This window comes from Lonchura striata, chromosome 12 (genome assembly GCF_050655825.1).
Source record: "Lonchura striata isolate lonStrDom1 chromosome 12, ASM5065582v1, whole genome shotgun sequence".
In the NCBI taxonomy this organism is placed as follows: Eukaryota; Metazoa; Chordata; class Aves; order Passeriformes; family Estrildidae; genus Lonchura; species Lonchura striata.
Window position 1 is genome coordinate 6,410,363 of NC_140714.1, and position 25,913 is coordinate 6,436,275.

At 42.5% G+C, this 25,913-nt stretch overlaps 1 protein-coding gene across 28 annotated transcripts in view; it reads left to right on the plus strand.

The window, feature by feature from the left end:
* MAGI1 (membrane associated guanylate kinase, WW and PDZ domain containing 1) overlaps positions 1-25,913 on the plus strand; it is a 332,520-nt gene that overhangs the window by 266,319 nt on the left and 40,288 nt on the right. For 9 of the 28 annotated variants that reach the window (XM_021551135.3, XM_021551044.3, XM_021551090.3 and 6 more), the window contains 6 exons: positions 727-765; positions 5,206-5,263; positions 7,487-7,575; positions 8,517-8,609; positions 11,374-11,556; positions 12,717-13,337. In XM_021551135.3, the coding sequence (XP_021406810.2) occupies positions 727-765; positions 5,206-5,263; positions 7,487-7,575; positions 8,517-8,609; positions 11,374-11,556; positions 12,717-13,337 (1,083 nt within the window). The remainder of the gene's footprint in view (positions 1-726; positions 766-5,205; positions 5,264-7,486; positions 7,576-8,516; positions 8,610-11,373; positions 11,557-12,716; positions 13,338-25,913) is intronic. The other 19 variants (XM_021551183.3, XM_021551144.3, XM_021551155.3 and 16 more) reach the window with 5 other exon arrangements.

Consider the following 25,913-nt stretch of genomic DNA (forward strand, 5'->3'; position numbering starts at 1 on the left):
CTGCATTATTATTATTTATAGGCCAAGCAATACTTTAATCATCTGTGTCACTGTTAACTTATGAATATGGAGCAGATAATGATAAATGGAGCAACGGCGAATATTGATGGCTCTGTGTCTTTGAAAAATTATGTGATCTTTGTCCCAGGTGCCCTGCTAAAACTGATGCATTCCTGTCTGTGCATCACCAGTGCATCTGGACTGTGGGTCTGTGCCTCCAGTTAAACAAGCTTCATGCCTGTCTAAATCATCTGAGTAGGACAGTGTGCACATAAATTTAGATGCTTTCTTGAAAACCTTGCTACATTGGTCCTTATTTAGGTGCAAGGTTTTCCTCTCAGATTCCTTCATTAGTGTTCAGGTCTGGCCTTCTGCTAGATCCATGTGTCTGTAGAACAGATTGCAAAGGTTGGACTGCACAGATCTGAGGAAAAAGCCTCACCACAGTGAGATCATCACGATTTCATGACTTTGCCATATCAAACCATGACATGAAATTAGTCTATTGATGCAGATGTTTTGAGTTCAAGGAACAATTCTTTCATTATCTGCATCAGATCCATCAATATTCTGATCACTGCAGTGTGATAAATGGGAAGCTTGGGCTTGGTATGTAGAAAATTAGTGCTGGTTCTGCTGTTTGGTGTAGGGAATTTCTTGCTTGGGGCTGGTATCTGAAATTTTCTTTTAATTTTTTCTGTCTCATTTACTGCTCTTCCCTTGGAGAAGAAGGGGTGCACACGGAGGAACTGGACAGTGAACTAGGTAAATCATCCATCTCTCATTTTGATATTTTACTTCAACTGCACTGTTTTGAGCCTTTAATTACTTTCTCCTTTGTATCATCTTTCAGTTTTTGGTTTTTTTTGTTTGTTTTTTTTTTATTTCAATAATAGTAATTTATCAGAAAAATTTCCTCAGCACATAAAGCATTTATCTTTCCTTAGCTTCAGATCGGCAGTGTTTTCTTACTGATTCAGAGTTTGAAGAAAGCTAGAGAGCCTCAAGTCTTGCAAAGTTGTTTCAAAGCTGCTTCCTCCTGGACTCTGCAGAAGTTGGGATTTTTTCCTTTAGCAACTCTGGCTCCAGAAAAAAGCTTATAGATGCCAAAGATGAAATGAAGTAGCTCATGATGCTTTTTCACTGGGGCCCAAGACATTTCCCAGACAATAGAAGCTAAGTGTGATTCAGAAAGTTTAAATATTACATCAAATGCTTCAGCTGAGCTTGTGAATGAAACAGCTTAAAATTTTCCCTCAGTCAGTGATTTTATAAACAGATGATTTTCAGTGATGTGGTACACTTTTATTTGCTGCATCTCTTTATGAAGGATGCTGTCTAGATATCTAATCTCAGCAGTGCTCATTGTGTTTATACTGATGGCAGAGGTAGTTGTTATTTCTGTTCAGCTATGCTCTAGTGCACTCGCAGAGCTGAAAGGATAAGAGGTTGCATAGGATTTTATTTCCACCAGGGCTATTATTACTTTTAAAAAGGACTGTAGTTACAGTTCATAGTTCTGCATACTGGAGGAATTGTATTACCAGAGAATTAAGCTCTGGTTTCTGTAATGACTTGTAAATAAGTGTATTCTGTTCCCTGCTTCTGTGTGATGGATACAACATCAGCAGCCAGCAGTGGACTTGGAACAGTGCTCCACAAATGGTTCTTCTGAATAATATGCCTGGAGTAAAATGCCCAACTTCTTACAGAGTGAGAATTTGAAAGAAATTACAATTTAAAGAAGAATGTAGTCTCTTTAGTGGTCCATGAGTGTTGTGTGCAGCTTGCAAAAATGATCATCAGCAGACCAAGTAGCATCAGAAGTAGGTGGATGCACATCAACAATCTGCCAAAGTTTCTCACTAAGGTCTTCACAACCAGTGGCTTAAAATGAGACAGGGAGGTCTTTAAAAAGCAAATTTAGAGGCAATATTAAACAGAAATTACCCTTCTTTCAGTCTGCTATCAGGAACTAGTGCAAGAGCAGAGGTGAAAAAATAGATGCAGGAAAACTCATTAATTGATAAGCTTGAGACCAGATCTGCAGGCACTTATGTACACAAGTGTTCTGCTGGAACATCACAAGATGATCCCTTTGTTTCAGTGCAGATAAGTTTTACTGAGCTCACAGCCCACCAATACACTGTTGAGATGTGCAAATGTTGCAGTAAAGAAAGCCATTTTCAAATTACTCAATTGGTTACAGCAACATTAGGGAGGGGGCATGAAAACTTAGTAGAGGTATAGGAACTCAGGTTAGTACAAACTGGCTGGCAACAGCACATAAACTTAGCAACAGTTTCTGTTCTAAATATAAGAAGATTAAGACTCAAGGCATTTTCACAACTTCATGTTTTCCAAAGAGCTGTGGAGTAATAGGTCACTTCATTTTAACAGAAGTTGTTCTTCAGACACAAAAATTTAACCTATAAAGCAGAATTTGGCATGGCTTGGACCAGCCCTCCTGGCTTCACAGGGAGCAGTAAGAGCTGAGTGTGCTGAGTTCCAGCTCCTTCACAGCTGTGCATGGCTGCAGCTGAAATACCTGGTGGCTAGAGAAGTAATTTTTTGGAATCCATCCAGCCCCTCTGTATGTAGGGCAGGATATTAGAGCATCTCAACAGGAATCCATGTACTTACCCAAGGCTTAAAATTGTTATATTAGATATCTGTCCATTGAATTTGCCCATCTGCTGATACATGCTCTGAGGCTGCATTGGTGCTGCATGGATGTACCAGAATAAAAACCTTATGGCTCACTCGGGCTCCTAATGATGCAAAATGGTTTTTGAAATCTCATCTTTGTGATAAAATCTAATGCTCTGGGTCATCTTCAGTTTGGCAGGAGAGATAAAGAAAGGAGATGAATAACTTAAAGCAGCTAAGATGCTAGACTGCAACATGGCTGTGGAGAATATTTTACTTTAGAGAACTTCTGGAAGCTTGTAGGAGTCAAAAAGTGCATCTACATAATCATCAAGAAATGTGTTAAAAGCTGCAGTTTTGTATATTGTTATAGCTGAAAATATGGATATTTGTTCCTTAAAAAAGCTGCAGAAATAGTAAACTGGAAAAATTTTGGCATAGTGCCATTTTTGGGGTTAGTAAAGTGCTGGTATTCTAATCTTTTGTGAAAATACTTTAAAAGGGAAGGAAAAAAAATACATTTAATATCAAAATATTTTGTGAACAGAAGAGGGAAAACAAAATTTTTGCTTAAACTTTAAAAATAAAAAAAAAGGCAATTAATAGTCCAAAATAGACAAAAGATATTTAACATGAAAATTGTTGGAACTCATTTGAAAGTATTTGTGCATCACTTCTCCTTTTCCTCAATGACTTTTTATTTTTCTTTCACCCCAGCTTGATCTCTTTACCGTTCTACCCTCACCACAGTGCAACAAACTAAATGGGTGCAACAGCTTGTGATTTTCCCAACTGCATGCTAGGTTGTAATTGAATCACACTGAAACTCTTGGAGCCAGTCCCATGGTGCTCCCACCCTCCGGGACTCCTCTGCAAACCTGAGAGTTCCCTTTGGGAAAAGATTTTCAAGATTGGCCTCTAGCTTTCTGACCTTTTCTCAGATAAACTTGCAGGATGCAAAGGAATAGCTAATTCTGAAGTGTTCAATCTGCTGATAAAAACATGGAGTTTTTTCATGCCCAGAAGTTAGCATTGGCTTGCATTTAATGGCTTATGTCTCAAGGAATCCAAAGATGTTAAACACAATGAGGATAAAATAATGATAAGAATGGGAAACCTACCTTTTATCTCCAAATAAGGGACATGTGGAGCAAAACTTGTGAAAGTCGATTTCATTTGATCTCCAGCCAATTTTGAACGCAAACATAAACTTTGAGTAATTAGTCCATGTTTGTTTGTATAGATTCTGTTCCTCTCCAGTCTTGAGATATTTCTATCCTTATAGCAACATTATTCTAATTAATGGGCCATTGTTGATTGTATTGGCTCAGCAATTTATGCCATTAATGGAAATAAATCTCTGCATTTGATAATGAATGAACATAGATTGCTCTCAGTGTTGACAAATTCCAGGTTAAATTTTGACAAATTATTTTGCATGGGCTATTTGAACTTGTGTTATCCAACAATATTGTTTTTTTTCTGTATTTGAGTGAATATGCAGAGTTGGTGGGACCATATGTGCATAGTCCATAATGTGGTGGAGCCTATTTCTGAGTTGTTTCACAGAATTACACAAACACACCACTCTGTATTGTGGGATGGATGGGATGATTATTTTGTTATCTCCAGCCAATGGGAATACTGTGTTTAAATGAGTGGCACAAGGATCAGGCCCTTTAGTAACACATACAGCTTTAATAACCCTCAGTTGGATGCTGAAGTGATTGCATTACATTCACTAATTACAGTTAAAGTGCTATCTGCAGTCTAGAAAATCAACAGGAACAAAAGCGGATCCATTTAAAAATGTTAATTTCATCTTCAGAACAGTTTTTTTGTCAATTATGGTAATGAAAGGAAGGAAATCTCTGTTCCATGTGACTGTGGCAGTGTGTGTTCTTACATGAAGTGCTGTGCAATGAAATGCACCCTAGTGCCAGCCCCTCCTGGGTGGGCTCCATATGCTGGCATACATGTTAAATCCACCTTGTCCTGGTTTTGTGTTGAGCTCATGGCTAAGCAATGCAAATCCCAATGAATGGAGTAAAAAACTGCTCTTTTCTGCACTGGTGAGCATAAATGGCTCAGCCCTGGTACAGGAGGTGGAAGTGATCTCTGTCAGTGGGCCACAGTTTTTTGCCATAATCTCACCCACCTTCATGGGTTGGTGTTAAAATGCTCTGGCCTTTTCTGCATTGATTTCTCCTGCAGTGCTCCATCCAGGCTCACTGGCCATGGTGGAGAAACCAGGGGGGTGCTTGAGGCAGTCCCAGACAGGAAATTTATTGAGCATTTGCTCACTTAATGGAAAAAGCAAATAAAAAATTGACCAGTGTGGGCATTTTCCCAGTGATGTGCTGACCCAGCTCAGGGGCACAGGCTGAGGTGTTGGTGTTGTGCTGTGCCAGCCCTTCAAAGGGGGCTGTGATCATTCTGAAAAGTACCCAAAGCAAGGTCTGATCTACTGATGAGTTTTGCACGTTGGGCAGGAGCAGCTGCCTGTCAGAAAAAAACCTGCCTTGGAGGTTTCAGTAATGCTTTTTCTGTTTCCAGAGTTGCCTGCTGGTTGGGAGAAAATTGAAGATCCTGTATATGGTGTCTACTATGTAGAGTAAGTGCTGCTCCCTGTTCTGGTGTGGCTGTTGGGTGGAGGAGCTGTCCCTGTGCCCACCCCGTGCTTTGTTGGTAACATCTCACACCAAGGAGGAGGAGAGGACCTTTGCCACTACGGCTGGGGGATGTCACAGGGTCTGGGAGAGCACAGCCCTGCCTGGCCATTCCCCATCCTCCCCAGAGTGGGAGGAGGCTCAGGGGAGACAGGAGAGTCCTGGGAGGTGTTTGAGCTCAAGGAAGGCAGCAGCAGTTCAGGCTGGGATGTGCAGGAGCCCCAGCACCTCACAGAATATCCAGAGAACACTAACGAGTGTGCATTTAACTGAGCCTGATGGGCTTTGTGCAGTGCTGTGGCCACAGAATGAGTGTGCAAAGCAATCCACCAGCCACCTGTGCCAGCAGAGGAGGATTGGAGAGGGTGGTGGCACCACGCAGCTGTGGCAGAGGCTCTTCCATCAGGCTGTGTGGTTGTGAATAGAATTACAGGTTTAATGGGACTCTCTGTGGAATTAGAGCAGCTTCTCCTTTATCGACATGTCAGATTGCTCCTTTGGGAAACCAGAGATCGGAGTTCTGTTTCATCACTGACCCCATAAAATGAATTTTTAATTATGTGTATACTCCTGTCTAGTAAGATGGCTTATGATAGCCCTCAGAATAGATATGGAATACAGTTTCTGTCTGCTTTGGCTCATTTCTGACCCTACCATCTGTGCCTAGGGAAACAAGGTTAGCAAACTGTGTAACTAAGGCTTGACATTTATTTACCAAAGACATCGAGAATATTTTTCAGCTATTAAATGCCATTCCAAGAGATCTTTGCAGGATATTGTCCTGTCACTTTATATACACATGCCTGTTACTTTTATGGCACTCCTTACTGATGGAATTAAATAAAAAAATAACTTCAATAAGACAATAATTTTGTTTTACTTGCTGTCTCTAAGCTAGCATGATGGTTGTAATTTTAGCATTTGTCTCTGTCCCTTCAAATCAGGCAATTTGTTATTACAGGATGGTTTTTATTGAGAGACAATTGTATCAGGAAAATGTTTATATCATTTTTAAAGTAGTTATCATTTTTTCTTGACTCTCCAAAGATATCTTGAAATGGGAAATCTTTTTCAGTCAGTGAGTCAGAACTCACTTTCAGTGAGTTAGAACTCACTAACTTGTTTTTTATTTAGTAAGTTAAATATTTTTCTAGTGATTTAATATTGATCTTTAACAGAAAAATTTCTGAATATAAATCCCTGGCATGCTTCTGTCACAATTACTTGAAAATGTGGTTGGTTTTGATCTGGGTTTTTTAATAAAGGCATACTGGATAGGAGACAATATGATAGCAATTACTCTTAATGGTAAACTTTGCTTTGCATAAAAAGATAGGCTTTAAGGTCTATCTATTCCTCTGCTGTAGCAAAATCTCTACTGAAAATGGCTCTAGAGCAGTTGATGAGCCATTCAGGGACTCCCAGCCCTGCCACCCCAGCATCTGTGGCTTCTCTTCATCATTGGTTTAATAAGATGTTGAATCCTCTGTTGAGTGCATGCCTTGTCTGCCATGATGGGACTGGGCTGATTTTTTAATCTTTTCCTGGAACTGGTACAAAATATTGGCTCTCAACATCTCATAGTGCTCCAAAGCTGCCTGAGGAAAGCAGCTGAAGTTTCACTAAATGCTGGTTTCCACTGGGAGTATTTGCTGGTGGTTGATTCTGGATAGATTTTGATCCATTTGGAGGCCAGCTCGTAGCCTGCATCCCTGCAGATATTTTTAAGACACCCTGTGTGCATTGATCAGATCACTGACAGATGTTGGGATTTGTTTTGTTTTGTTTTTAACTTGGGTGAGCCAGGAAATGACTGCACCTCTGGGAATCTGATTAAAGCAGGGATGATACAGACCTGTCTTTTAAAATGCAATCAGACAGTATGCCTTTCCTGCTTTAATCTCATTTTTCACAGATAGATCACTACTTTAATATATTTGAAAGAATTAGCCATCCCTACTCGAGACATTATATCAATACCAGAACCTGCTTGTTTTTCTAAATACTCTTTTTGGGACAACTGGATGAGCCTTGCTCCACCCCCACTGCTGTTTGGTTTGTTTGGTGTTTTACTCCTTTCCTCAGAAAGAGGAGTTTCAGTGCCTGGCTTGCATTCCTGCTTGTTGCACAAAGGGTTTTCCTAATTCATTGCTCTCTTCCATCTCCAGCCACATCAACCGGAAGACTCAATATGAAAACCCAGTCCTTGAGGCCAAGAGGAAGAAGCAGCTCGAACAGCAGCAACAGCCTCCAGAAGGTTGGCACCCTTGAGGGCATGGAGGGTGGGTTGGGTTATCCATGGGGGAATGTCCTCCCTGGCCATGGAAGCACCATGCCAGTGTTTGTCCTTCCCTCCATGGCCTCAGGGTGTAAAGGCACAGGGATGTGCAGGGGAAAGGCTCTGCTCGTCCTGCACACAAGGTGCAGCAAAGGAGGAAATCTAAACTGTGTAAAAATGTAGAAGGTTTCAATCTTGTTAAACAGGAGAGATTTTTCTTTGTATGTCCTTTGTTTCTGGAAAGTTTCTAGACTTCCCAGAGACAGCTAAAACACATTTTCCTCTTTAGTGTGCTCCATGAAGTTAGTCACTGTAGCTGGTGTTGTTCTAGTCTGCACTGGGACTCAGACTGTCAGAGGGGATGAGAAGTGGGCACTTTCATGCCACTAGATAAACCCTGCATGAGAGATTTCTTAAAACAAGACCTTTGTATGTTGCCAGGCTCTAAAATCTGAAGTAATTTCCTTATTTTGAAACACTTTTCAAAAATTATTTTCCTCCCTCCTGCCCCCCCTTTTCTTTCTTACTTTTTACATTTTCTTTTTCCTCAAATGCAGCCCAACTACAGTGAGGGCCCTGTGGCATTTGGGTTTGTTCTTCTACTTAGATGCCATGAGTGGCACAGAGATTAGATTTCATTTAAATGTCAACTCTACTTAGATGCAAAATTCACATCCCAAGTTTCATTGTGAGACAGGATGTCCCAGCAGATGGATCAGTTGACCTGGATATAGAGATTCTTCAGAAGTGGTTTTTGGACTTCCCATTCATTGTATTCCCTCTGTCTGTGACTCTGTTTCCTCTCTTGCCATAATTCTCATCTCTCCTCTGCTTGACCCCCACACTCCCAGCGTGTGCACATGCAGCAGCTCTTGGTGCTGTTGTGAAACCAGTAACATTTCCCTCTCTGCCCTCTCTAGAATGGACAGAGGAGTGTCCATCTCTCCCTCCACCTGCTGCTCCAAACCATGTTTCAAACAACCAAGAGGCAGTTCGGGAAGCACCAGTACAAGGTAACAGCCTTGTTAAACCAGATGTAAAAGAGCAACAAGGTTTTTTTCCTGAGAATGAAATTCCCTCAGCCACCATAATGCAGTATTTCCATGACTGGTGACACACCAGGCCCTGTGCCTGCTTATCTGAATTCCCAGATTTTAAGACTAGTTGTTTCAAGACTACATTTGTTGCTGAATGCAAGAGGTGAATGAGATTTGATGCACACATCAAAAAGAGGATTGTGGCTATTCTCTGTGTAGCATTCCAAGTTTTCAAACACAGTGGACTTACTTAGAAGTTGTTCTTTTGTACAGGTGCTTGGGGCTATTATGGCCTTATTTATTGTGTCAGTGGTCTGTGTAGCCAGCTACTCACAGACCAGTTGTTTGCCTTAAATAACTCAACAGGACATGAATCATTTCCTGAATTTGCAGCCATGAGCTGAAATATTGCTGGGTCAGGTTGTCAGCAAGGGAAGGGTGTTCCACTTGTACCTGTGCAGTAAAGTGCTCTCTGGTTACAAGTAAGTGGGCTTATTTTTGACTACATCTGAATTGCATAGCAAGTGAGTGGCATTGCTCTGGTCTGCAGGAGCCAGAACCTGGGGAAGGTGAGAGGGGGAATCTGGCTGGATGCCTCTTCCTGACAGAGCTGGGAGCAGCTGGGAGCTGGGAAGTACTCCTGTGGTCTGTGAAGGCAAACCTGACTGGAGTGCTGCTGTCCCTGGCAGCCTTTCCTACCAGGAAAAGCCAGGAAGTGCTCTCTGCAGCAGGAGGAAGAGATCAGCCCTTCCAAAACAGATGAGGAATTTCACAGGACCCAAAGCCCCCAGCACATTAGAGTAATCCAACCCGGCAGCAAGGAAAAAACATGGGAGGTCTGAGGATGGCACCAGAGTGCCCCAAAAATGCTGATCTTCCTTCTGGAGGCATCTGTGAATGCCACCTTTGCCTTTCCCACAGTCAGGCTGAAGCAAGGGCTGCCCAAGCATCCACACATGGGATGCAAAGGAGCTGTGACACAGGGCTGATGGTGGGAGCTCAACATCATCCAACATCACAACTCAGCCACCAAAACTGTGCAGCAGTGTTAGAGCAGAGCATTCACCTGTCTCAGCACCACTCTGAGTGACATATCCTGGTATCTGCTGCTGACTCCTCCCCTCTTTCATTCCTTCCTCTTCCTTTCTCAGTGCTGCTCCCTCTCCTCTCACTCCCCATTTGCAGCAGCTTTTTTCCAGCTTCCATGCCTGGAGGTTTCCATCTGTCCCCCTGATGGCATTGCTGGCAGGGACATGGGCACAAGGAGCCCTCCCTGTGCCCCTGGCAACACTCTCATAGCCTGGATTTTGTAGATAAACCAATTTCAAATGTGATACCCTCTTGAATGCTGTAGGTGGGATGTAGCCTGTGGTGCTGCTGTCCTGCTGCTGCAGGGCAAGCTCAGCCTGTGTCTGTGGGCAGACACCAGCAGGCTCTGCTTGTTCTGCTTGTCCTTTGAACCAGAAATGAGCCCTGCTGCACTCTGCCTCTCAGCTGAGTGTGTTACCTGAGACGCTGGGTTGCACTTTGATAGTCAGGGGTTTTTGCAGGCTGGGGTCTGAGCAGAGCATCTGCCCACGATGTGCAGGATTACTGTGTTCCTCTGCCACCCTTCAAAGGCAGAAAACTACAAGTCCTCACACTGCCTCCTCATGAATAATCTTCAAATATACATTTTTTTCCTCCCAGTCAAAGGCTTATGAGTCTCAAATCCCCGAGCTCTCCCCTGAAGTCTCCTTTCTGAGCAGAGGCCCACAGCAGTGCTGCTGAGGTGTTTGAAAGTGTGCCAGCTCTGCTGGCTGTGATACCCACTGCTGATCCTGGAGCTGTCACCAGAGGGCTTAGTGGCACAGGCTAAGCGTTAAAAACAATTAAAAGTGCAAAGGTGTTTAGTGTTGGCACTGTGGAGAGCAGCAACCACGTTCCCTTTTCTGAGCCTGTGCAACATGCTTTGCAAGGATGTGCTTTTGTCCGTGGAGCACATCTTTCCCTCTTAAGTGTGCTCCCAGAGAGCATTCCCAGCCCTCCAGCACAACTGCTCTGGTCCTGGGCTGCTCTTTGATTCGTACTTCACACCAGAAGTGTTTCATCCACAACAAGGAGCAGAAAGGGAAAAGACTTAAAACAGTGTCTGAAGAACAACATCAGCGTCCTCGCCTTTTTCTCCAGCGGAGGTCACAGGGCAGTAGCAATGGTGGGGCTGGGGGTTTTGCTAGAGGGTATCAGTGTCTTATCAGACCTCAGAACTTGCTTTTTGCTCAGTGGGTTGGGAGAAAGTCAAGTGGTGAAAAACATAATGATGCTTCTTTCTGCAGAAACTCTCACTGCAGACTCCTGTAGGAGGCTCCCTTACCCTGCCCCATCCTTTCTGGGATGGATACAACACCTCAGGACAGAGATGAGACACACATCCAGCCCAGCATTCCTAGCTTTAATATATTCCATTCTTTAAAGCAGCATGTTTTCCCTTTTGTAGCCTTGGGGCTTTGGTGAGTACGACCACAGCTAACAAAGTGCCAGGTACTGGGGATTTGTTCGTGCCTTTTACTGCATGCCTGGATCCAGGGAATCAGGCTGAGTGTGATGAGATGAGAGGCTGCAAGAGTGAAGTGCAGTCCTGTCCCTGCACACTGCTGTGTTTGTCCATGGACTTGTTACAGTGGGGAGGGGCAGTGGAAAAAGAGATCAAACATTCTTGCCTGCCTGCTTAGAGATTTTTTTTCCCAAACTTCCTACACAGGGAAACCTTTTTTTACACGAAACCCTTCTGAGTTGAAAGGGAAGTTCATCCACACCAAGCTAAGGAAAAGCAGCAGGGGGTTTGGCTTCACTGTCGTTGGAGGAGATGAGCCAGATGAATTCCTCCAAATCAAAAGTTTGGTGCTTGACGGTCCTGCAGCGTTGGATGGCAAAATGGAAACAGGTACTCATGTTCTATATCAAAATTACTACCACTTTGCTTTGTTTTTTTGCAGCTGGTTTGAAGTGCCATTCATAAAGGACTGTAGTCTTCACCCCCTTCTTGGGGAAAGGCATTCAGCTTTCCTATCAGCAAGAAAGGAAGTGAGATACATTGAGAATATATGCAAAATATTGGAAAAGGACACTTCATGTGTTGGAATTCCATTTCAGTGTCAAAATACCAGCTGGGACACTGCCAGCTTCTGCTGTCCCCACACTATCTGAGGAGAGGAGCCAGCAGTTGTGGGGTTCCACATCAGGCTATGGGTTCCTGCTCCCTGATGTGGATGATGGGTTTTTGTAGGGCTGCACCACCGTGTGTTTGTGTCTCTGCCATGCTTCTTGCCCCTTTCCAAAGCTACTCCCAAGGAATGGGCAGAGCAGTGGGCTAATCTGCATTTCCTTGTGTGGAGGCACCAAGGGCAAATTCATTTTGCCAGAGATTGGGTCCACCCAATTTAGTTGCAAAATACGAAATATAGTTCAGTGGTGAACACGGTGGTGCTGGGTTAATGGTTTGACTCAATGATCTTGGGGGTATTTTTCTACCTTGATTCTATGAAATCCACTTAGGCTTTGCCTGAGGTCACAACTCCTCACTTTCAGTTGGAGCATCACAGCACTTAACATCCCTGTTTTGCAGCCCCAGTGTTAATAAAATGACTCATGACTTAATCGATATCTGGATTTCAGGCTGAAGTAGGAGGCATGACATGTGGCACTCACTGTGTTTGAGCAGTTGGTATTTGAGAGCCTTCTGTTACAGCTCCCATGTGCTCGCACTTTTGTTTCTATCATATGTCAACGTGTAACAGTGAGAGCTGGACTTCAAAATAGCTGTGAAACGGGCCATATACCATCATTTAAATTCATTAATTTTTTGCATGAGCCAATTCCATTTTCACTTCCAAAAACATTTATGTACATAAAGCCTTTATGCCATGAGTCCACAGAGTTTTTGCTTGCCCAAGTGTCACCGCTCCTTTTTCTTCTGCTGAAATGCTGCTATTGCCTGTGAGTGGTACCTGTGGAAGCTGCAGATCTGCTCTCAGGCTCTAGCCCTCACCTTCCTGCAGTGCACAAAATGTATTTCCTTGGTCTGTCTGTCCTTGTCTGCTGCAGGGGACGTCATAGTCAGCGTGAACGACACCTGTGTGCTGGGGCACACTCACGCCCAGGTGGTGAAAATCTTCCAGTCCATCCCCATCGGTGCCAGCGTGGACCTCGAACTGTGCCGGGGCTACCCCCTGCCCTTCGACCCCGACGACCCCAACACGAGCCTGGTGACGTCCGTGGCGATTTTGGACAAAGAACCCATCATTGTGAACGGGCAGGAGAACTACGACTCCCCGGCGAGCCACAGCAGCAAAACGGGGAAGGTGAATGGCACAAAGGAGGCGAGGCCCAGCAGCCCGGCTGAGGTCTCCTCCAATGGACCCCACGGCTACCCCAACGACACGGTGTCTTTGGCATCCTCCATAGCCACGCAGCCTGAGCTCATAACTGTGCACATAGTCAAAGGGCCCATGGGCTTTGGGTTTACTATAGCAGACAGTCCCGGAGGGGGAGGCCAAAGAGTGAAACAGATCGTGGACAGCCCACGGTGCCGCGGCCTCAAGGAGGGCGACCTCATCGTCGAAGTCAACAAGAAGAATGTGCAGAGCCTCACTCACAACCAGGTGGTGGATATGCTGATTGAATGTCCTAAGGGAAGTGAAGTCACGTTGCTGGTGCAGCGAGGAGGTAAGTCTTCAAAACTGCTTTCAAACACCTCTTCTTGAAATTAAAAAAGGGAAAAATGCATGCCACTAAAGATGTGCTCTTCTAAGCTTCTCTGTAGAAATGTTTTCTTTCCCTGAGGTGTGGGAACTGCCCTGTTACAGTGAGCTCATGGGCACTCTGTGCCCCCTTCCCTGGGGCCCTGTGACTCTGATCAAGATAACCCTGGACCCCTCCTTCCTGCCCCAATGGGGTTGGCAGAGAGCCAGGGAAGCCCACCCTGTCCAAAGTCTATATAGACCCCTGACATTCCCTGTTCATCCTCTTTTGCCCCACTCTCCCCTTGGACACCACAGAATAAAAAGAGCTGAACCAATGTATATTGGGGTAAGAGCCTCTTTTGGAAATCTTTGCCATCTCCTGATATTCCTCCCCTCACAGCCTTGGATCTCTGGGCTAGCCTGATATTCAGGGGGCTGTGTGAGGGGGGAATGTCACTGCCCCAAGTTGGCAGTTGTCAGGTCCCATAGATGGTTAAAATTATTTATTGTGGGTTGTTGCACTGTGGGGGATGCTCAGGTTCCCACGTGCACACAAAGCTGGTAAGGGGCAGGAGGGTGGTGTGGTTACACCTTTGCTTACATAACAAACCCTGGTCTCATGCTTGGAAAGCATGAGTGTTTTAAATAGAACATAGACATTCCTTGAGCTATTCTGAGAAATGGAAAAGGCTGGTAATATGTTCTGCAATTTGCAGTGTTCAAAATCAGATACTTAATGACTCTTCACTGGGGAAGGATTATACCTGGGATACATTTGGGAGCATAGAAGAGAATTTAAATTTCTCCAAGTTGCAAGCAATTGCAATGTGACTTCTGCACATTTGTTTGCTGTGCCATTGGGAGCTGAGCTCATTTTTTGGTAGCACTGCTGAGGCCATCCCACATGGAGCATGGCTGGCAAGTAACCTGTCAGTGGTCTATCCATCCACAGGAACTCTTTCCCTGCACATAGTAAGTGTAAAGCAATCTGAGGTAGCACCCCTTTAACCTGTGGACTGAGATTATTGGATAGGGTCAAGCTCACAGGAAAGTCCAGGTTGGCTGTTGAGTGTAAAACCAAGAGCAGAAGGGTCAGCTCTCCCTCCCTGCCTGGCACTGGGGCTCTCAGAGGGACAAAGGCCTGTCCCCACTGTGCTCCCTGTCCCATGCAGGTTTTTATGGAGTTTTTATGGACAGTACACACACGGGTGCCCCGTGGATGATGGGGATGACCTCGCTGCAGAGGCAGAGTTGAGGGGACAAGTAGGTGCTGGGCACAGCCCCCAGCCAGCCCTGAGGGGAGTGTGTGCTGTAAAAGTACTTTCCTGCTGACTTTTCTGAAGTGTTTTGATTGTGTAAACACCAAAAGCCAATCCATTTTAACAAGGGACAAGTTGTTTCTTGAATTCACAACTCTGTTTTGTTGTTTTCCAAGACTTATTTCAAGCCATTGAATACATTGATTCTGCAATTAATAGCAGCTCTGGAGAAAGCACTGCCTTTTCTATACTCCTTTCTTTCCAAGTGCTTACTGTGTTTTTGTATTTTGATAGTAAATTAGAAAGCAGAGAACAGAATAATTAAGAATTCTTCAATTTTCAAAGTGTGAGTTCCTTAAAGATTTTCAGTACTAGAGAAATTTTTTAAATGCACTTCATTCTCATGATTAATATATGTATTATGGAGAAAATATGGTTGGAAGAAAAATAGCAGCTATTATTAATCCTCCTGGAGAGTTTTATATATCTGGTAACACCATATATTAATTATTTGAATTGTGCCTGACATTTAATAATTCTCCTAAAGCCTTGAAGGCATAATGAAAAGTTTTGATGAGGAAATAAAAGCCTAGTTTTAATAAAATAGTAAATAGTTCCCTGATAATCATGTTGAATCTTTTTTTTTTTTTAATTTAATCAAGATACTAACCACATTTGCTATCACCTTCCTAGATAAGGTACCATGTCAGTCTCCTTGAACTGCCTCCCTCCCTCCTTCAAGGTCCTCACATTTCCATCTCAGCACAGAGCACTTGCAGTTTTGAATTTCACACTCTTGTGGTGCAGAACTTGGAGATCCTGGTGGCCTTGGTCCACAGTTATTTATTGAAACAAGGTTCTCCTCACATCCAGAGGAAAGCTGGACCAAAAGCTGCTCAAGCTGTGGCACAGAAGCCAAGCAGATTATGCACAGTAGCAGCCTCAGAACCAAAACCTGTCTGGTTTGTTTAAAGCTTCTGATGTTGGGGGATGAGAGGTTGGACATGCCCCATCCATGTGCACTCACAGCCCAGAAATCCATCACCTGGGCTGCAGGTGGGAGGGGAACTCTGCCCCTCTGCTCCACCCTGGTGAGAACCTGGAGCACTGCATCCAGCTTGGGGAACCAGCATTGGAACCACCTGGACCTGTGGGAGCGAGTCCAGAGGAGGCCACCAAGATGATCAGAGGGATGAGGATGTGAGTAGCTCTGCTGTGAGTACAGGCTGAGGTTGGGCTTGCTCAGTGTGGAAGGAGAAACCTCCCAGGACATAAAGGGGCCTACAAGGTTGCTGGAGAATGACTTTTCACAAGAGCATGTAGAGACAGGACAGAGGGAATGGCTTTAAACTGGAAGTAGCTAGGTTTAAATTGGATATTGGGAAAAAAGTTGTTCCCTGTGAGAGTGGTGAAGCCCTGGCACAGGGTGCCCAGAGCAGCTGTGGCTGTCCCATCCCTGAAGTGTCCAAGGACAGGCTGGATGGGGCTTGGAGCACCCTGGGATAGTGGAAGGTGTCCTGTGCCCAGCAGGGCAGTTGGAACCAGGCGATCTTTAAGGTCCTTTACAACCTAAACTATTTAAAAAAACAAAAGGTGGAACTGGCTTTAGTCCACCTGGCCCTCAGTGCTGCTGCTCTCGGGTCCTTTCCCATCACTTCTCCTCGTGTTACCCCTGCCAAGTCCCTCAGCAGCACCGTCCCCAGACAAGGCACCGCTGTTTATTTTGGTGCGATTGCAGAAATGTATTTGGCTCGGGTGTCTGATAAGCTCCTTCAGGGCTTTTGAAGCTGTTCTCCAGCTTCTCTGTCACTTGTCCTTTCCTCCTCCTCCCTCTGGTGTCCAGTGAGGAAAGTGCTCAGATGCTGTCAGCATTTTTCCTTCAGCCCAACACTTGCATTCAGTCCCGCTGTGTGGGAAGCATCCCTGCAACGCTAAGGCTTGCATTCAAGAGCTGTCGAAAGGATTCTCAGAATGATTACTAATCAAGCAGAAAACTATCAGAAGGAGATGTGCAATATACAGGAAAGGCTCTGCCTGCTCCAAGCCACTGGTGCGCTCCCATCAAGGAGGTCTAATTGTTAAAATGCAAATGCAGAGTTGCTGAGAACAGCCTGTAAAATATTTCCTGTGAAGTGTGTTCAGCTGATGCACTGCTGTATGGGAGAGGGCGAATCCTGCTGCTGCCTCAGAGTGAGGAACACAAGGGTGATGAATCCTGATGATTTCAGGACGGATGAAGCTGAAATGCCCCTTCTGTGTGCTCATGTGTCATCTGAAATCGTTTGCAGGATTGGGATAAATACTTCAATACAAAGTCAGATCACTGAGAATTTGCTTTCCAGAGGCCTTGTATAAAATTTACCTTGTCTGTGTTCTGGTTTCTTTTTTTGTATTTTCTTCTCCTTCCTCTTCTCTGCAGGATCAATCATATTGCTGTTGTTTTCCTGTTTCACCTATATGTGGATAAAACTCACTGATATGGAGGGTTCAGAAAGAGTTCAGCCCCCCAGGGTGCAGAGGATTGGTTGGGCTGACTGGCAAAGCTGCTTTTGCTTAGCAAAATAAAGGGACAGAGGGGACAAAATAATTATTGTCTCTATTAGGCAGGAGAGGTAGAAGGTACTTAAATGAAGGAGTTGGCTGAACAACTGTGTTTTGTTTGGCTGCAAGTAATTTAAACTGGAAATGAGAAGGGGGTGCCAAGCCATTAGAGCCTGTAAGTCAAACTGGAGGAGGCAGGAGGGCTTTACTGGCCTGAAGGTGAAGCTGAGCAGATTTGAAGGGGACAGGACATAATGCCTGCAGCAGCAGAGGAGATGCTTGATAACCCAGCAGGACCATTTGAGAGCTCTGCACCTGAAAGTAAACCAGTGCTGCTGCTACAAAATGCAGAATTAAGCTTATGTTTTTATCCCTGCATTTGAGATTGTGATTACATACTTCAGTTATTTTAAAGAATTGTTGTTAAGACGGACGCAAAAGGTACAACTTTATTTTGAATGTTTGTACCTGAAAAGGTTCTTTTAACCTTGTACCTACCAAGTACATTAAGTACTTTCTGCAAAAAAAAAATTAAAAGCGAAGAAACAAAGTAATATTATTTGCCACTTGAAATCCATTAGTCATTGAAGCTTTGCCTATGCACTGTAATCAACTGAAAAAAGCAATTCTCAAATACCTCTCCATTCTGCACAGTCTCTATTCATAATAGAAGAAACATTTTGTCACAATAATTTCCCTGCTTCCCAAGGGACTTTTATTCTGGAAGTTGTGCCTTTGCTGGGACAGGTGGGGGGGCTGTGTCAGAACAAGTTATTCTGCAAAACTACTGCATTGTATTTTTTGGAATCACTAAGATCTAATATTTGTTTCATTGAAAACTTTAATATATTTTATATTTTGTGAATTGCCTCTGATTAAAGAGGATGTTTTTTTCCCTCTTTTTTGAGGTCAGTCTTGAGGTTAACCAGAATATATGTGTTTAGTTTGTGTTCAGTTCCAAGAATTACACTGAGCAGTGTTTGTAGAGGTTTGAACGGATAATTTACCTTCAGAGCACTCACAGTTAGTGCTTAGTTGCATTTTTATTCACTGGAAGGTCAAAAATAGCATAAACCTTGAACCTGATCTACGTAATCCTCTGGAAGATGTGTTCCCACTTTGCTCCACATCAAAGTAAAGGCACACAGGTGAAATGTCACTCATATGTCATGTGCAAATCAGTGCCATTTCTAATTGCTTTCCCTAGTGCCAAACTCATGTCAAACTGGGGAATGGAAATAGATCTTCTAAAAAAAAAAAAAAAAAAAACAGATATTAAATATAAAAAATATATATGCTAAAGTTTAATATATATACACACTAAATGTGTTCTATGGGAAGAAGAATCAATTAAACATCTCTTTGTCTAAATGCTCATCAGTGAGTACCTGAGTCTTACCTCCATGTAAAAGTCCATGGTAAATTCCCTGTTTATGGTTCAATGGAATGAAAGGTGCTTGTGGGAAGCAGTGAGGTTGGTGGAAATAGGGAGAAGTCTGTTCCAATTGCCCTGTTCACGTGGTCTTCAAGTCAGTAGGTTTAAGAAGTTCCTTGTGACACATGTAACTACAACAAAAATTTGCAACAATGGAAGAAAATTACAAATTTATTGAGTTTCCTTAGCTCCATGAACCTTCCCTTGCTGGAATTCCCACCTGGAAATGAAGATTTCTCTTCCTTTCTTTAGCTGGAACTGGATCATTGAGTGGTAAGAGGAAAAAAAAAAAAAAAAAGTGGTGGAATTACAGCTCCTTTTGATTTGCTATCCCTAATGATGTAAAACCGTGGTATAATTAGAGCTGCAATCAGCTATTCAGTGCAGACTTGAACTCTTTTGAACAAGCCACTCACTTCTGTTTGCCCTTTAGGCTTGCAGTGAAGAGTGAGCTGAAAGTCATGCCACTTAAGCATCGAGCTGCCAGAAAGTTTCAAACTGTCTTAGCAGCTGCTGAATTAGAGGGAAAGCGAGTCCAAACTTCATTTGGGACAAAAATCACAACCTGGGAGTCATCTGATGGTTACCACAGAGCAAGTTTGCCAGTGCCAAGGCTTGTGGAATGGGAAGAAAAGTTCACCATTTCCAGCAGTGTTTTCAGCTCCAGTACAGAGGGAGCAGAGCTTTGTGCTGAGGTCTTTGTGCTGTGTTTTTATCTCGGAGCTCCCTGGACCCCATCTGGCCAAGCACAGAGCTGCTGCTGCCAGGCATCGTTCATTGCCACCCTCATGGTTGGTTTTCTTGTGGCAGTTCCTTCCCTGGACCCCCAGAACAGAGGCAGATCTAATTCCTTTCTGCCCTCTGGTGTGCTCAGTTGACTTCTAAACTTTGACTTCTAAACTTTTTAAAAATCCCTTTTCAAATCGCCCCTTTTTTTCCTTGTCCTACCTTCTGTCCATCACCACCAGTTCCTGGTACCTTCTACTCAGGTATCTTCCACCAAACCTGTTTGTTGAATCTTTCAATTTGTCACTCAGTAGAGGTTGTTTTGAGCCATATGCTGAAAAATACCTGATATTGTAGTACAAATAATACCATCCAGACTCATAGGCACCCCTTCACTGGAGTTTATTTAGGTTTTATTTAGGAAATCAGAGTTGCAGTGTGCTTAAAGAAATACATGTCCATGTGTAAGGCCAAGATTTATTTTTCATGTTCATTACTTTATGTTTCAGGGTCATCAATTTGTAATTCCAGAGTTACAGATTTCCTGGTTAAACTTGGAATACCATTTGGCATTTAAAGATCTTTCAACTGTTTCCTCTTGTTTATTTTTGTACTGTTTCTTTTAAAGAGTTTTGCCTGGCAAGAAGGCAATCAGATTAGTGAAGCTGGTTTACAAACTGTGTTAGAAATGAGATGATTTAAAAAGTTTTACATTGTGCCTTTTTGCCATTTTCTGAAAACAGACAATCCTAGTAAAAAGGCATTGTTAAAATTTAGGTGTAGGGAAGGAGCAGGACTGGGGGAACGTTTAGCTGGGAGTAGCTGAGGTTTTTTTTCCAAACCACAAAGTCACTCTTTGTTATTCTCTTCTCTCTGTTGACTGGAATCATATTCTAAGGCCAAAAGAAGCTGTTGAGATTTTAAAGAAAGTTTAAAGCAAGTTTGATGTAACATTCACTATTCTCTCACAGCCTTATTCTGATTAGGCAGTAGTTTTATCAAGGAGCAGATAGGAAAATCAGTTGAAGTCAGGAAAAGATGAAATAAAGGAAATTTTATAAGTTTAGGTATTTATAATAGGAAGTTTGAAGGCCATACCCCTCATTAGAATTGCTTATGTGCATGTGTTTCAATCCAGTGTGTGAGTTAATTTTCCAGCAGCAGCTCGGGAGTGTTAGATATGCCTTTTTTGGGACAATGCTGTGTATTGTTATGCAGCACCATACACTGATCACTGTAATTGGTTTTGTAAAGCAAGCAAGCAGAAACTTGTTTTCTCTTTGTGATAAAAATAAGCCGAACTTAACATTTAAAATCAGGTCGTCTGATAAATAATGTAATATGTTGGGATTACGTGGTGTTTTTTCTCCTTCAAAGTGCTTTACAGGTGTTAATCTTAGTGACATTAGTAGTTTGTTTTTGATGATCTGAATTTGTGAGGTTTGGGATGACTTTGCTTACCAAAAACACAAAGTGGGGGGTTTTTGGTGATGCTGGAGTCCATGGCAGAGCTCCCATTAGACTCCAGGAGGCAGCAGGGTTTCACCTAGGTTTTTCACACCTATGGATGCTACAGCCACTAAGGGTAATTGTTGGTAGCTTTCTCAGACACAAAATAGTTTAATGTATGTTCCTAACATTCATCTAAATAATGCATTTGCAGGAACTAATGAATTAACATTGCCAGGTCCTGCTGGAGTTTTTCAGTACAAGGCATCCAGTTGAAATAGTAATTGACAACGCCTAATATCAAAAAGCCCACATGTGCAAAAGTCCTACCTTAAGCTCCTAAAAGTCTAGATATAAAAATACCCCATTAAAGTGTTTTTTTTCAGTTCTTGGTTTGTTGTTTTGGTTTTTTTTTCCCCCAAGCTTTAGTATTCATATTCAACTGCCTTTCCTAAACCATGGGAGGTTAAGAAAGTCCAAACAAATCACATTGACATATGAACACTTGATTCCAAAGGAAGCAGCTTTATAATATTACAGTTCTGACAATGAAGGAGACTCAGCATTGCTGGGGCATGAACATTTTAATTGCCTGCAGAATTTCCAGCTATTGCTGGTGTGATACATGTGAATTGCTGACACTAATCTGTTAGGCATTCGAGGCCCAAATGTTTTCCCCTCAGCTACCCTTCATTAACTCCATTTTCACTGATTCTCTCCTAGAAATGAGTAAGCAAATTAAGAGATGCCTGTGAAATCTGATTTTTGGGTCAGCATCCTCTTTACATGAGCTACCCTGTATTTTTGTGGCAGCATGGCCTATCTGTGCTATAGCTTGTGTCCCCCAGATATATGTGTCATCAGAGCTCCAGAGTTGCTTGGAAGTGTAAAATAAGATAGAACAGTTGCTGATTCATTATTTGGCATTTTGTTACACATTTTGCATTTATTTCAAGGGCTGATACAATCGTCTAAGATTTTCTGCTATTTCATGAAGTATGTTTTAAGGCCAGAATGAAACATGTGTTTTAATTACTAAGGAGATGAACAATGAACATGTTTAGAATAGGGAAATAATGTCAGTTTTGTGTAGTCCTGTGTGCTGACAGCACAATAGTGGTGGTGTGCATGTTCATGCATGGCTGCCTTTCTGTGGCAGGGAATCTGGGTCTGCTTTAGCATCAGTAAGAAAACCAAAGCATTTGCTGAATGCTGGAAGAAAAAAACATGGCTGAAATCTCCTCATCAGGATGTTTTATTGCCAGGACCATCCTATCTTGCAGAAAGCAGTAGGATCTGAGATGAGAATAAAACAGGAGGTTGCTTATCAAATGAAAGATGAGAGCTCTGAAACTCTTTCTGTAGGGTTTTTTTTTCCCCCTCCTTATCTTGCGTTTTTGAAAGTTCGTGTTGTTTTTTTTGTTTTCACCTTATGTTGATTGGGTTTTGGTACTAAATGCTGGTGTAAGTGGAGCAACTCAAACCCACACGGTGTTGTTTTATATCAAATGTGATGTGATGTAACACCAGGTGGCACAGCAGAACCTAATACTGTGCATTAAATAAGGCAGATTTAGCTGGAGATGTGCCTCCCACATCTTCATCAGGATTTGCACGGCAGGAAGTGGAGCAGACTTGGAGGTGTGCAGCAAGGAGAGTTCCAATCCACTCAGCTTTTCCTCCTGCCCTTACGTACTGCCTGGGTGACATTTTGGTGTGCAAGTAAATAATGAGTTTTTATCAGCTACACTGCAGGTAGGTGCAGTAGCTGCTGCCTTGATTTGGCATTATAATAACCAGCCATAACAGAAGTAATGAGGTGTCAGAAATCCAAGAAGGGTCTTTGTTTATCACTGTAATTAAATACATTTGGAGAGTCATTTAAAGCAATAGCAGGTGGGCAAAACTGAGGAAGAAGGATGACTTTGTAATGGACTAGTCAATGATTTTGTTCTGAAATGGATTGCTTTTAAATATCTGTTTGCATGTCTCTAAGTCTCTCCATTCTGAATTGAAATGTTTTTGCCATTCTACATTGGGATTTTATGTTTATTAATTTTAATGTTTATTTTTGTCTCAAGTCAGATAGATTTATTTTTCTGATGGTGATAGTAATTAGGTTATACCAGCTTTAAGAGTCAGTTAACCTGTGCCTTTTGTGCCAGAAGATCTGCAGTGCATCATAAATTGGGCTTTAGAATTTGGCAGGGCTTGTAGGTCAGAGAGGTTTGGTGGAGGAGGCTGAGCTTCAGGGAGGTGACACAGCTGGCTGAGGATGCTGGGACAGGTCAGGACCCTGTGGCAGGGAGCACATGAAGGTGATGTTGGTAGGGATGTGCAGGTAAATATCAGTCCTCAGAAGTTTTCTTTCCATCCTTCAGGATTAGTTTCTGAGATGTACAGGTTACATCCTTGAAAGTATATCAAGTCACTGATCTATTTTAATAGAAAACTATTTTCAAACTAGTAAAGTTATGTTTTGTGAAAGCATCCACAAAACCATTGTCCTCTAGTAGAGCTTTTTTAGTGTGCCATGGGTATGTGCACTCCCCAGGTCTAAATCTGCCTGAGCACTCTGTAAATGCTAGCTTTTTATTAAGGGATGTTATATATTAATAGCAGCATCCAGCTAATGCCAAGAGCTTCTGTACGGGCTGCTCTCCAGTTATGAAATACAAGAATCTGCCATAAACCACCCAGCTTGAGCACATGGATTTGCACCTTGTAACAGTGCTGTGGTTAGTCTGAAGACAAACATTTCTCACTGACCAGGATAAATACAGATGTGACTGTAACAAAATGTGCTTTCTCCTTCTCAGTGTCCTCTGTCCTGAGCTTGGAGTGGCAGTGGGGTTGTCCTGGAGGTGCTGCTGCCCTTTGGCACCTCCATGGTCATGGCACTGGGCATCTTCAAAACTGCAGCATGCCCCAAAAGTTGTGCAAGGGTTTCCATAAATAAAGCTTGTAAGTGATGGATTTTGTGGGCTTCTGGAAAAGGAAAGTTACCCTCATGGATAGCCACACATGGATGATTATGTATATGAAAAATGGATGCATAATACTGTATGTACACAGCCCCTGATCTGTGTAAGAAGAATGTGGGGCTCTGTAATTACTTTCCAATTCTATCTCAAATTTGTGAGATTTCAGAAACTTAATGTCTATGTACATATTTGTTTAAATATCAACAAAGGTTTTTATCTAAGCATATGACTCCGACAGCTTGAGCTTTATGATAAGCACTTCATTTAATGAGCTTCAAAATAAAAATACAAGAACTGCTGACATGCTTTCAACCATAGGCTAGATGGGTAATTGTCACACTAATTGTCAATCTCTTTATTACCTTATTGTCTTGGAATTACCTTATATATATATATATATATATATATATATATATATTACTGCATAGATAAATTTATATTTTCATAGTAATTAAATACCATTTTATTAGCCTGTATCTTTTTTTATTGCTTCTAAAATCAATTCTCATTTGAGATGCTGAAAATGTGACAGAGAGTTTAATGGCAAGGAATTGTTTAACATCCCAACCAAAAGTGAGTATTTGAGGCTAATAAAATTGAGCATCTTTAGAGCATCTAGAACTGAAATTCTTCTTAATGGCAATAATGTTCTATGCCTCATTATGCTTTTCATCAGTGACAGTGGGTTAATAATGCCCAAGATGATCTCTCAAAACATTGCTTTCTTGGCATTAGCATTGAACATTAGCATTAGAAATGTAGCATATTTCACTGCATTTGGTAGTTACCAAACTTGATTTATGGCAGGGCTATATTACTGCAGTGTAAATTATTCTCTTGCTTAAAGCTTATATTGCATAGCTAATTTTTTTTTTTTTTTTGCTAGTGCAGTGTCACTCTTGTTATGTAAATCACAATGACAAGCAGAAAAGTTTGGCAGGGACAGGTAGGGGATTTCTTCTTAATTTTTTCTTTCTTCTCCTTATGCTTACACAGACTTGCATTCTCTTGCTGCTGATTTTTCTGGTCTGAAAAAGATGAACTTCCATCTACCCTTTTAAACACTATTTGTCCTTTATTAGAAATTCTTTGGCAATGGGTAATACAGAATCAAGGGGTTTGCTTTGTCACCACCAGTCTCCTGTGCCCTGCCCCCCAGAGCAGCACTAATGGCCATTAGCATTAATTATTTAAAGTTCCTTGTTTTGCACACAGATCAATGTTCAGTACCAGGTATGTGGTTGTGCACCCCCTGACTCCAGTACTTTACCTAAACCTCATCTTTCAAAGTGTCTGTTTTCTTTGATACAGGCTTTGGTTTTTATTCAGCACGGTGTAAGTGCTATTTAGAAAGCTTGAAGGTTTTATTTTTCTTCCAGGCAGGAACATTTCCTCTGTAAATGTTAACCTTGGGACACAGTCCGAAATCTTTATTTTCTTGTGTTTTCCTTCGTTTCCAATTAATTTTCAGTGCTGGTGCATTCTGGGCTATAGGTGACATAGGGCAAAACCTAACGGGTGACCTTTCCTCTTAGACTCACCTATGGCTTGTTTTGCTCTTGGATATAGATGATCCACAAGCTGTCCACATATTGGATGAGTTAATGAGAAGTATAAATCTAGAAACAGCTGTTCTTCTCTCTCATGTGCAAAACCACCCCAAAACTGAAAAATGTTGAGTAGTACACAGATAATTGTAAGCCATACATAAGATGATAGTCAGGCCTCCAGACTGGCTCTTAGCAATTCCAGGAGCCTTTGTCCTGTGAGTGGGTTGTGCAGACTACTGAATTGTTTCAATTTCAACTCAAATCCCATTGAAATATATAATTTGCGTGCATGTGTGTGTGGTGAAAAGTGTTCACAGCAGCTGGCCTCCACATGTCTGAGCTGTTGGGATGTGCTGACTCCATGACTGCTGTAGTGCCTAGAGATAAGTCTTCCTTAGGATTCAACTTTAGAGAATTTTGACCTACTGTCTCTAAAATGTGGGGCTGTGGAACAGGGCATGTTGTGTCTGGTGTCCATTTAGGTAATTTTGGGGCATTTGTGGCCTTCTGAGCTCTCACCAGAAGCAGGCCCAGGCTGTGGTGTGGGTTTGTGGTCACACATTGCATTCTGTATAAGCTCAGCAAAGCACAGTTTGCCATCTTTTGTGGTCTTCC